This window comes from Canis lupus, chromosome 14 (assembly GCF_011100685.1).
Source record: "Canis lupus familiaris isolate Mischka breed German Shepherd chromosome 14, alternate assembly UU_Cfam_GSD_1.0, whole genome shotgun sequence".
NCBI lineage: Eukaryota > Metazoa > Chordata > Mammalia > Carnivora > Canidae > Canis > Canis lupus.
The window spans coordinates 14,142,108-14,154,515 of NC_049235.1; the positions used below are offsets into that span (position 1 = coordinate 14,142,108).

Here is a 12,408-nt window from a genome sequence, read left to right on the forward strand (position 1 = left end):
AGGAGTGGATGGGAGAATGATAGAGTGGAAATGAAATTAAAGGAGGATGAGTTCATGCTAGAAATGGGGGAAAAAAGTCCTTTCTTTTCCTTACCCCAGATCCCCATGCAGTTACATTTTCTTTAAAAAGTAAAAAAAAAAGGCAAGAAAACAACAAAAAGCTTTTCAGTTGGAACATAATCTTCTTCTTCCTTTGTTGTAGGAATGCCAAATATACTTTCTTTTTTGTATAAGTATTTTCTAATCAATTATATTTCCCCCTATTAGTGTTCCAACATTACAGAATAAGGTTTTAGATAATATACATCTCTTATGCTAAAAAATTCATATGGAGCAGTAAGTACATTGAACTTCTGTTATTTGTAAAAAGATACAATGATGTAATAATTTTGTGGAAAGAGTTATAATTTCATGAGTTTGTAATTATATAGTCACTGTATGTAGGCTACATTGATTTTCCATTCTCCCAATTTAGAACTGCATCTCAGAGCACCTGGTAAGTACTTTCTCTGTATTACAGTAATTTGTTGCAGTGGAGCACTTTGTGGGAACTTAAAATTTTTTAGTAGTCCAATAAGACATTGTTATATTGTCTATATTGTCATTGTTATATTGATGAGTCTGTCATGATTACCTGACTGCTGAAAAATAACTACTCTTGCCTATTTTCTGGTTAAAAATAAGCAATTTGGGAAGCTCTGAACCGAAGATCAAACTTATTGTATTATTTGTGTAAAAATACTGATGAGTATTTTTAAATGAAGCTAAGGGGAACTAGAATGAATGGCTGCCTAGAAGTAATTAAGATACACCTTAATCTCATTAGGCGAATAAAGATAGGTTAGATTATTCCACTAAGCAAATCTTCTTAGAAGCAAAATCCCTGGATTTAGAAATCTAAAAATTCATTTGATGAGAAGTACTGTGTTGAATAGTGTCCCTTTAAAACCCAGGTCCCTTCTTGCCTGTGAATATGACTTTTTTTTTTTTTTTTTTTTTTTTTTTTTTTGCAAATAGGATCTTTTTAGCTGTAATCAAATTACAAAGAGGGCCCTAATCCAATGGCTGGTGTCCTTCAAAAGGGAACGTTAGACATAGAGACACAAATACCCAAGGGGAAAGCAATGTGCAGACAAGGCTGAGATTGGAGGATGTGTCTACAAGCCAGGGAACACAGAGGATTGTAGGCAACACTGGAAGTGAGGAAGAAGCAAGGAGGGATTCTTGCCTAGAATTTTTAGAGGGAGCTTGGTTCTGCCAGCACCCTCATTTCAAACACCTAGCCTCCAGCACTGTGAGAGTATCTATCAATTTCTGTGGTTTTAAGCCACCCAGGTAATTTGGTAACTTGTCACAGCCATCCTAGAAAACTAATACAGAAGGCATTTTGATTATAACTAATATAAAAATCACTTAGAATATATGCTGGGGTACCTGGGCTGATATGCAAGGGGAGAAAGGAGTAAGTCTGTACATTTTGAAAATGCATTTCAAGACTAACAGTTGTTGCTTAGGGTGCTTGTGAGATGGAACTCCTGGAAACTTACCATAGTTTTCATATTTTGTTTTCCCTAGCTGACATTACCCAGGGGAAATCAGTATAAGGAAAGACTCCTGCATAACAATAAAAATAGATTTTAAGTTTACTAGGTCCCCAGTGGGATTTTTTTTTTAACCTAGAGCTCATAAGACAGTTATGGCCCTCATTTTCTGTGGTGTTCATTTTCCAATAGGACTCTTTCTTTATTACCTTTATTTATATCCAGTGACTTTCTAGTTCTATCTCTTTGTTCCTTTTCTTGTAGAAACTTTTGCTACAGTAATATTCTTATACATCTCTTTCACAGGAACCATGCGACTTTTAAATGAAATTATCCCCTTTATTTTGTCAACTAGGTTTGTCTATTAGTTTTTTTTTTTTTAAGATTTTATTTATTCATAGAAACACAGAGAATGAGAGGCAGAGACATTGGCAGAGGGAGAAGTAGACTCCATGCAGAGAGCCCAACATGGGACTTGATCCAGGGTCTCCAGGATCACGCCCTGGGCTGCAGGTGGCGCTAAACCGCTGCGCCACTGGGGCTGCCCTATTAGTTTCTAAGATCTTATTTATTTATTTATTCATGAGAGAGAGAGGGAGAGAGAGAGAGAGAGAGAGAGGCATAGACATATGTAGAGGGAGAAGCAGGCTCCCTGCAAGGAGCCCAATGTGATACTTGATCCCTGACCCCAGGATCATGCCCTGAGCCAAAGGCAGACGCTCAACTGCTGAGCCACCCAGGCGTCCCTTAAGATGTTTTTTAATTGATGACTATGCTATAAGATCCTAGTGCTTATATTATAATAGTGCAGAGATTTTGAATGATGCTTTAGCTCTAGATCTTGAAGTAGGCTGATAATTTGGTGCAGCTTAAATAATTGCAGGTTGAATAGAGTGGCAAACACAAATATCCAAAGTTATTAACCAGTAGTATAAATGAGAGACTGGCTAGTTGTGGTAAAATGGGCAGTGTGGGCCTTACTCATCTTCAACTGGTTTTTGTCCTATAGGAAGATGGAAATAAGGAAATAGAGGCTTACTGTTAACAAATCTCCTAATTTTCAGGGGAAGATGGAAATCTAAGTTTCCAGAACTATGAAGGTCTGAGATTTTATCTTACTTGCAGGTTAACAAGTTAGCCTGCTGGAATTTCATTTGTGCTGGCAGAAGACAGGAAACTCTTGGGTCAGAGACAAAGGACTTTAATACTCATAGCAATAGCAGTAGCTAGAACATCAGTATTTCCTTATACTTGTCCCTTGATTCCAGAGGTTAACAGAGGGAAGGACTAAGTGACACCTGTATACCTGGTGTATTGTGTTACTAGAGAGAAATTCTGAATTTAGGAAACCAAAGTCTTTTTTTTTTTCCAAAATCTTTTTAATAGTAAGTTTGCTTTGCTTTTTCTTCTAGAGGGAGATAGCTCTTTCTTTGAAGGGTGTCCACTATACAGACATTCTTGAAAGGACAGTCCACGAACAATCTCAGAAAACAAGAAGTCTTAAGTTTTTATTATAGCAAAGTGTTATTGATGAACTTTTCAGAATTTATTTCTGTTATATTAAAAATTACATTTTTAAAAAGATTTTATTTATTTATTCATGAGAGACAGAGACACAGGCAGAGGGAGAAGCAGGCTCCATGCAGGGAGCCCGATGTGGGACTTGATCCCGGAACTCCAGGATGACATCATGAGCCGAAGGCAGATGCTCAACCGCCGAGTCACCCAGGCATCCCTAAAAATTACACTTTACAAAAAGATTTTATTTACTTATTTGAGAGAGAGAGAGTGAGCAAGAGAGAGAATCTGAAGCAGACTCCATGGTGAGTGGACAGCCCGATTCAAAGCTTGATCCCACTACCACAAGATCATGACCCGAGCCAAAACCAAGAATCACACACTAAATTGACTGAGCTACCCATGGGCCCCTAAAACTTACATTTTTAACCAATAACTTAAATTAAGCTGATTACATAAGGATGTTTTAAAAAAATCTTTTGAAAATTTATAGTGTGAAATTAAAATCTAGGAAATATTAATCGATACTTTTTTTAAAAAAATATTTATTCATGAGACACAGAGAGAGCAGAGAGAGAGAGAGAGAGGCAGGCAGGCAGAGACACAGGCAAAGGGAGAAGCAGGCTCCATGCAGGGAGCCTGACGTGGGACTCAATTCCGGGTCTCCGGGATCCCGGGATCACACCCTGGGCTGCAGGCGGTGCTAAACCACTGTGCCAGTGGGGCTGCCCTTAACTGATACTCTTGACTAGAGTCATATTTCATAGCCCAATATAAAAATTTCCCTACAACAAGCAAATTTTAGGAATTAATATAGGGTTGCCAGTCTTTTTATTTTTATCGAATAGGCAAACAGCCCTTTCAAAATACCTAAATTCTACTTATTATTGTTACCATAGAATGAATATGACAACTAATGCAGTATGGTACCCTGGATTAGATCTTAGAACAGAAAGAGGAAATTGATGGAAACACTACTAAAATCTGAATGCTCACTGTCTAGTAAAAGGTAATGCATTGCGGTTAATATAGTTTTTACAAGTATATTCAGGTAATGTAAGATGTTAACAGCAGGGGAAACTGGGTGATTAGGTGTACTAGAACTCTGTGTATCATCTTTGCAACTTTTTTGTGAGTCTAACATTCTATTAAAAATTTAAAAATAGATAATAATGTAAGAGAATGAACTAATCTTAAAACAAAGAACAGTTGTATAAAAATGAAATACATTTAGCTTTATGAAAGACTGACTACAGTGTGCTTATTTTTCTTATTTGGCATGAATGGGTAGACTCAAGGATTACTGGCATTTGGAAACCACCATGTGATAGTTTATTTAATTTTAATTTACTATAAAATGAAGTGAGATTGTCTTTCTCCACTTTTCTTAGAGAGCTTGTAGAATCAGATACTCTTATACTTTGTACCTGAACTGATGTTTAGCCTATGTCCCTTCTGTGAATCTAGACTGATTCTTTATAATCTCAAGTTATGAATTTTAATCAGGGTGGATTGGTGGATCCTCTCCAACATAAGATTTTGCTTTTTTAGGAATTTCCTTGATGCAAATGACCCCAGGGAGACTTGGTTTACTCCTGACTCAGTAATGTCTGAAAATGCCATTTGTTACCATTGGGAGGGAGGGGAAAGGTAAGAAAATGTCGGGTTCTTCATGTCACTGTTAATCAAGAGGAAATCGAAGAAGTTATTGTAGAACTTCTGGTTCTACAGAACCAGAATGTCTGGTGGAATGGACTTCAGTCATGTGGCCACAAACATAAGTCTGGGCAGTGTACATGCCCAGAAGGAATCTAATATACAGTAGAGTTCAAGGGTATGGCTTCAGTTCTTTCAAAGGTGTACTGGGTAGAGCATAGCTTCCCAAACATGGTAGCATATTGGAATCATATGGACAGATTTTAAATATGCCAGGTCTCACCCCTAGAGATTCTAATATAACTGATATGGAGTAAGGCTTATTATTTGAAAAAATACTTTCCTGGTGATATTAATGTGTATTCAGGGCTCAGAACTACTGTGCTAGAGTGACCAGGATCTTACCTGTGGAAGAGGATGACTGGCATAAACTCCAGTGTGCAGGGCAGAAGGCTGGTCCTAGGATTGGTCCCCATGGAGCAGAAGAGGGCTTTACCCAGTGAGCAGAGCAGGAACACAAGGGTTACTGGGTTGAAGATTTGGTCTGTAAGTATTGCACTGGCCCTATCCTTTTTATGGTAAACACATCATCTTGATTTGCCTGTGGCTTTCATGGATGTAGCATTAAATAACCTGCATCCTCTGAAACCCCTTGGTCTGAGAGTAACCGGGATGGTTGATCACACTGGTCCCTTTAATGCAGGCCAGAAGCATCCCGCAGACTAGCTCCTACAAGTAGCATGGCTCTTCAGGGCTCTGTACATGGTAGAATTCTCACATATTCTTATCTCACCTTTTACCTTCCATATTGTTTCTGATAAAGCTGGCTGTCCTGGGTCCAACAAGAAAAGATGGAGAAGAGCTGTGACTGTTTGTCTTTTCTGCTTTGTTAAGAATCTGCTGAGGAATTAGTGTAGGATTTCAGGGAGCTCAGCAGTGAGGAGCTCCAGAATGCAGGGACAGTTGTGGTGTAAAGTAGTTGCTCTCAAACCTTAGAGTGCATTGAAGTCAGCTAGAGGGTTGACTAAAATACAGGTGGCTGGACCACATCTCCAGACCTTCCAATTGGGAAGTCCAGGGTAAGGCTTGAGAATTTGAATTTCTAACAAATGCCTGTTACTGTGCTGGAAACTGCCCTGTGATTACTGCCAGAGGAGAGACTTGATTTGGCATCTGGCATACCCAAGTTTAAGTAGGTAGGAAGGTTCTCTCTTAATCTGTGTTTTCTCACTTATATAATATTCACCTCATCTGTCCTTATGAATTCTCTCATAAATCACCAAGATCACTAAGCAGAATGCCTAGGTTATGGTAGATACTTTCATTTTCTTAACGATCCCAGTCTTTCTGGTATCCTTTACAGGGAGAAAATTTGGTATTGGACTGAGTATTTTTAGTTTAGTAATTCCAAACGCAATATTCAAAATCACCTGGGGAAATTTTTGCATCTCTAAAAACCCTGGAGCCCTCCCTCCTTGAAGATTCTGATTCAGTAGGTCTGAGTGAAGGCCTGGGAATCATAGGTTTACAAATCCCATCACAATAAGGCTTTAGTTTGGGGAATAGTTTTGGGAATCATTGCTACTGAGCAACCGTTCTCTAGTGCAGGGGTTCTCAACCACTGCGGTTTCACAGAATCACCTCAAGCATTTATAAAGATGCTGATGCCTGTGTCCCATCTCCAAAGATTATGATTTAATTGATTTGGAGGTTGGCCTGGCTATTGGGATTTTAAAAGCTCCCTGGGTGATTCTGATAGGCATCCAAGTTTGAGAACCACTGTTCTGGTATATTCCTCGAGTGAGAAAAACATGGAGTATTTGTAAAAATGCAGATTCTTGGTCTCACTTCTGAGCTGTGTAAACAAACTCTCAGGGCAAGAAACATAGGTAATCTGCATTATTAATCAATGCCCTGAATTGTTAGTCTTAGCAAATAAATTAAGAGAATCCTAGCTCAAGGGACATGATAGAATCCCTCATTGATTAAATATTCCCTGACTGCACCCCTTTCCCTCTTACATAGTAGTTTACAGTAGGCTTGACTTTGTTATCTCATGGAATTCCTTGCATCCTCTTGTTAGCAGTGTGAATAGATAGTAATCCTATTTTATTGATGAGGAAATTGAGATTCTCAGTTTCCTAATAGCATGTTTGGAGATACAAGCATAGATTAGGTACATGTGCTTCCCTGAAAGACACCATGGGCTAGTGGAGGGCATAAGACAGAAACAGGAATGCAGGTGTAAAGAGATGCAGTACAGACATGAAAGTATATGAAAATTCAAAGAAATGTTGATGAGAAGTAATTTGTGAGAAGAAGGAAATCAGAGGACACTCTTTAGAGGAGGTGGCCCTGGCTCATCTTGGAAATAATAAAGTTGTAGAATTTTCTTTGAGGGTCTGAATGGAGGGCAGATGACTATGGCCTCCCTGCTGTGCTCTAACTGGTTCCCTTTATTGGATTTTTATAGTTTTATACCCTAGTCTCTGTAGCTTCTTTTGTGCTTTCAGTGTATTATATTTATAATAAATTCTGTTTTTCTTTTGAGATCTTTCTGGCTCTTTAATAAAAATGTGGTTTGTCTTTGAATTTTGCAAAGAAATAATTATTTTATCTTTCTTAGAATGAAAACTGTAATAAGCCTTTTGTCAATTGGGAGATAAACCAGTAGACATATGAACTATCATACAGCTCATTTTTATATAGAGGTGGATAGTTTTTTTGGCTGTATCTAATTAGCTAAAAATAAACATCTGTACTGTTATGGTTGTGTTATTGAATCAAGGAATATGAATAAAGTTTCAATGACAGCAGGTTTATCTCTGGAACAAGAGACTTTAAGGACTAAAGCTATGGTTGGCTGTTGGATAAAGAGCTGAACTCTATTAGGATATGCTGCTAGCTTTTCTCTTTCCCTACATCTGTCTTAGATTATTATATATAATAGCTATTTTCATAAAGCATCTGGTTCCTCCAGAAAGTTGTATGAAGATATGGAGAACTATTAAAATTGGTAAGACTCAAGAAATTTGGCTTAAGTAGTGGTCTTTTTTGTAGTATACAATTTTTAATAAAATGAAGTTTATTATTTTGAAATGCAGTGCATCTTTTAAAACAGATATAAGTGCAAAGATACAATTTTATTATTTTATTAATACATATTTTTATTTTAATACATATTTTATTTAAATATGTAAATAAATAATTTTATTTTAAATATACATAAATAATACATAATAAAATAATTTTATTATTTTATTTATTTAATACATATTTTATTTAAAATAAATACGTATTTTATTTAAAATGTGTATTAAATTTAAAAGGCACATATTTTTTGACCTGCCAGGTCCTCTTCTAGTAATGTGTTTTACATATATATCAACAGAATTGCACAAAAAAATTGTAAAAGGATGTTTGCAATATTGTTTATGATGACAAAAAATGGATATAATCTAAATGTCCATTAGTACAGGAATGTTTATTTTTTTTTTTTATTTTTTATTTTTTTAGTACAGGAATGTTTAAATGAATTATGGTTCATCTCTATAATGGAATATTATGCTATCACTGAAAGAATGAGATATTGATATACAAAGAGGTCAAGGTTACCTTAAGGAAAAAAAAATCAAGTGGCAGAACAGTGTGCACAGTGTAAATCCATTTGTGCACTGAAACAGGTACCTATGTATATATTTCCTTAACTATACCATTTAGGCCATTCCTGACATGGTACATGGAGTCACAAATGTTTGCTTTTCAGGAGTCAGCTGTAGCCTGAACAATGTGTATGAAGAGAATATTTTATACTCTTCACCATGTGCATCCTGAATTCTTAGAAATGTTTCCATCAGCATTTACTATTTTTAAAATATGGGATCAAAAGTTACATAAACTCAATATCTATTAAATTTTATTTGTTTATTTTTTATTTTAATAATCAATATATCAATAAAGTTTAATGTAATAATTTCATTTCTTCAGTTCTTGGTTTAAATAATTATTGACATATGGTAAATCCCTTAAAACCACAACACAGAAGTTAATTCCTGTCATTATTTGGAAGAATTACATATACCGCCAGTTGAGAGCCTCAGAATTGTAATTCTAATAGCTCAACTGAAAGAGATTTTACCCGCCTCCCCTGTTGTTTGTGCTTCTCTTGAAGTGTAGTGGAAACATTTGATAATGAGTCAACCATATTGAGTTCTTCACTTCATTTGCAGTGTTAGGCTTTTGTGCAGATGGGTCTTGATCATATGCTGGTTTTGGATCGATTCCTATTTTTCAGAATCAGAAATTAGTGAAAGATTGTTTTTCATTATCCAATCATCTGTTTATTCCCCGTATATTGGAAGCTTGTTATAAAACATGAATTCTTGGGACACCTCGGTGGCTCAGCAGTTGAGAGTCTGTCTTTGACTCAGGACATGATCCCTGGATCTGGGATCGAGTCCCATATCAGGCTCCCTGCATGAAACCTGCTTCTCTGTCTGCCTGTGTCTCTGCTTCTCTCTCTCTGTGTCTGTCATGAATAAATAAAATCTTTAAAAAAGCAAAACATGAATTCTTTGTTTTCTTTATGATTTAATATAACATGGTTCCAAAATTGGTATTTTAAAGAAAACTTTAGTAGCTTATAAAACATTTCTTATATGCCTTTGCCTATGACATATTTTCCCCACATACATTGACTTCCATTGTTCCCCAATTTGATACCATAATTCTTGTGATTATCTTTTTTGTTTCTACTATCTTTATATGTGCTGTTCACTGTAAGTCTTAGACTTCAGAAAGAGATCTGATGAGTTAATCACTGTCCAGTAGAGGGAAACATTTTCACATAGAATTCTTGCTCTATCCAGGTCATCTCATTGAGTGTTGGCCCCTCATGTCTGTCTAGTAAAAAGCTAGAGTGTTGATTTCTGGTCCAATTAGATGTTTCCAGGAAGGACTTTTAAGCATAATGACCTCTAATTTAGAATCTAATCTTTTGGACAGTTCAGTCCAACAACCCAACAGAGGATATTTTAAACTCTATTAAATATACTCCTAGCCCTACTCAAAAGTAAATTTAAACAGAGGCTCAGTTAGTTAAGCATTTGCCTTTGCTTCTCCCTTTCCCTTTGCCTGCTGCTACTCCCCTGCTTGTGCTCTCTCTCTCTGTGTCAAATAAATAAATACGATCTTTTTAAAAATAAATTAAAACAAAAACCCCAAGGAATCAGCTGGGGGGAAAGTTTAGGTTTACACTAGACCCAATAGGTTCTAGGCCCAACTCATAAGTAGTGTAGGGGAAATGACACAGGCCTTGCATTTACATGTTCATGCAAGGTCTGCATCCCTACTTGGCAACTTCCCAGGTGGACAACTTTGGCTTCTGGAGATTGTGACCTCCTATATAGAAGAGAGGTAGCAATATTTCTTTATAGGATTGATGTGAGGATTTAGGGAAATTGTGTATTTAAGTTAAATAGAACAATAGTTGACACACAGTAATTTTTTTTAGAGAGAGAGTGCGTGAGCGAGTACATGAGCGAGTGGGGAAGGGGAGAGGGAGAATCTTAAGCACACCCAGTATAGAGCCCAACATGGGGCTCAGTCTTATAACCCTGAGATCATGACCTGAGCCAAAATCAAAAGTAGGATTGCTTAACCCAATGAACCACCCAGGTGCCCCTATACATAGTAATTATAGTAGTAGCAAACATTGAGGGCTTACTAAGTGCCATGCATTATTGTAAGCTCTAAATGCATTTTACTTTTCTTTAATCACCTGAACAACCTTGTGAAATTGTTACCCCGATTTGACAGATGACATAGGCAGGTTCTGGAACTTGCTGCAGACTGCATAGCAAGTTTAAACAAAGGAGCTGATAGCTCATGCATTTACATCTTTACAAAACCAGCTCAACCCAGAAAGTCAGTGTCTGGCTTTATTTCTGTTCTTAAACATGTGGCCTACTGGGTTACACCCCGTTTCAGGCTTACAGGTGGACTACCACCCTGTTCTTTCTTATCTTTCATCACATCCAACCATAGTCCTCAGTTCATGATGCTCAATGACTCCCTTGAGGATTTGGAGATGTCACAGGATCAGGGATTTCACTGAGTGCCATCTTGTGTGTTCTCTGCCACCTCACCAGAACTGAGGTTCACTCAGCCCTATAGGATTATCTCATGAGGAGCAGCAGTCACAGGCCAGGGTGTCTTCTTGGAATTCCAGGGGAGAAAATGCCTTCAGCCTTGTTATATCCTGTGTCTTCCTGTTCTCTCCCCTCCACATGTCAAGCACTGAATATTTTAGGTAGGATTAATCCTTAAGGCACAGTATAAAGCAGGTCAAGTTTGCCCCTTTAAAATATTCCTTTGAATCTTTTTGTTTTACTGTTTCCTATCCCAGTGGGTCAATTGAATTAGCAGCTTTTAGCTTCTGAAGAAATAGATTAGTGGGGGAATGGCAAAGGCCATTTAGAACAATGCCTTTCAAACTCTAATGTGGATCTGAATTACCAGGGACCTTGTTTAAAGTACCAATTATAGTAAGTAGGTAGATTGGGGCTGGGACTTGTGATTGCATTTCTGACCAGTTCCAGAGTGTCTCAGCAACACCATTGGTTTCTAGACCACACTCAGAATGGCAGATATTTAAAGACTGAGGCACCACCCTGAGAAGGCAGAGGATTTACCCTATTACCTCTTCCAAGAACATTTAATCCAAAGAAATAAGTGTTTTGGGATTAATGTAAGCTGCTAGAAGAAACATTGGAATTTCAAACTTCACCCAATGTGCTTACTGTAAAGCCATTCATAGTTGGAGAACAGAATAGTATAAACTTGTCAAGTTTTGATATCAACGCTATAAAAATAAGTGTTTTTCTCTGTTTAATTTAGTGACTGTCAAATGATTTATATACATTTTTACTCAGCTTTATATGAAAGAGCATCTTCTTGCTGCTGCTCAACGTTGTTTCTCATGACTGGGCAAATGGATGACTCAGTTGATCCTGGTGCAAGGGCCACATGTGTATTTCAGTATCTGTTTCTTTGTTCTTTCTATCATCACCTACATAAAAGGCAAATTAAGTCAACTTTTATTTCCCTGGCTTTAATTTGGAGTTAGCTGGCTCACTAGAAGTGTTTATGAATAATTCTGTTAGAACAGGTTTGATAACACTAATCTGAATAACGAAATATTCTGTAGAGCTTTATACATGGAGGTGTGGTGTGGCAGGAATCTGTGAAATGATGCAGGTGATTTCTCCTGGCAAGGGCAGAGGCTTATGCTCTCTGTTTCTGTTTCCAGGGAGGAGAACACTGCTACTACCAGGGCCACGTCCGAGGAAACCCTGATTCATTTGTTGCATTGTCAACATGCCATGGACTTCAGTAAGTGTCCTCCAAATTTTTGTACCATCCATTCTTTCAATCACTGTTTTCTTTATTTTTAATGTACTGTAATAAAAATCTTTATGTCAAGAAATAATTTTAAATCAGTGATGAATCTGATCTTTTTCTTTTTCAAGGTGTATAAACCAAGCTGATTTTAAAATTGGAGTTGCAGAAACAGACCAGGGTCTTTGGTATTATGATATGATACCCTGTAGTGATGTTCTGGTTTCATCTAAGTTGTGACAAGAATGTTTTGGGTTATGCTGGTTCTCTAGATGCTTAGCCCCTTGGTACCCAG

The 12,408-nt window shown here is 37.1% G+C and overlaps 1 protein-coding gene across 20 annotated transcripts in view; it reads left to right on the forward strand.

Annotated features, from left to right (window-relative positions):
- Positions 1-12,408, forward strand: part of ADAM22 (ADAM metallopeptidase domain 22) — a 224,354-nt gene that overhangs the window by 129,679 nt on the left and 82,267 nt on the right. For all 20 annotated transcript variants that reach the window (XM_038556711.1, XM_038556716.1, XM_038556719.1 and 17 more), the window contains one exon: positions 12,025-12,107. In XM_038556711.1, coding sequence (XP_038412639.1) covers positions 12,025-12,107 — 83 coding nt within the window. The remainder of the gene's footprint in view (positions 1-12,024; positions 12,108-12,408) is intronic.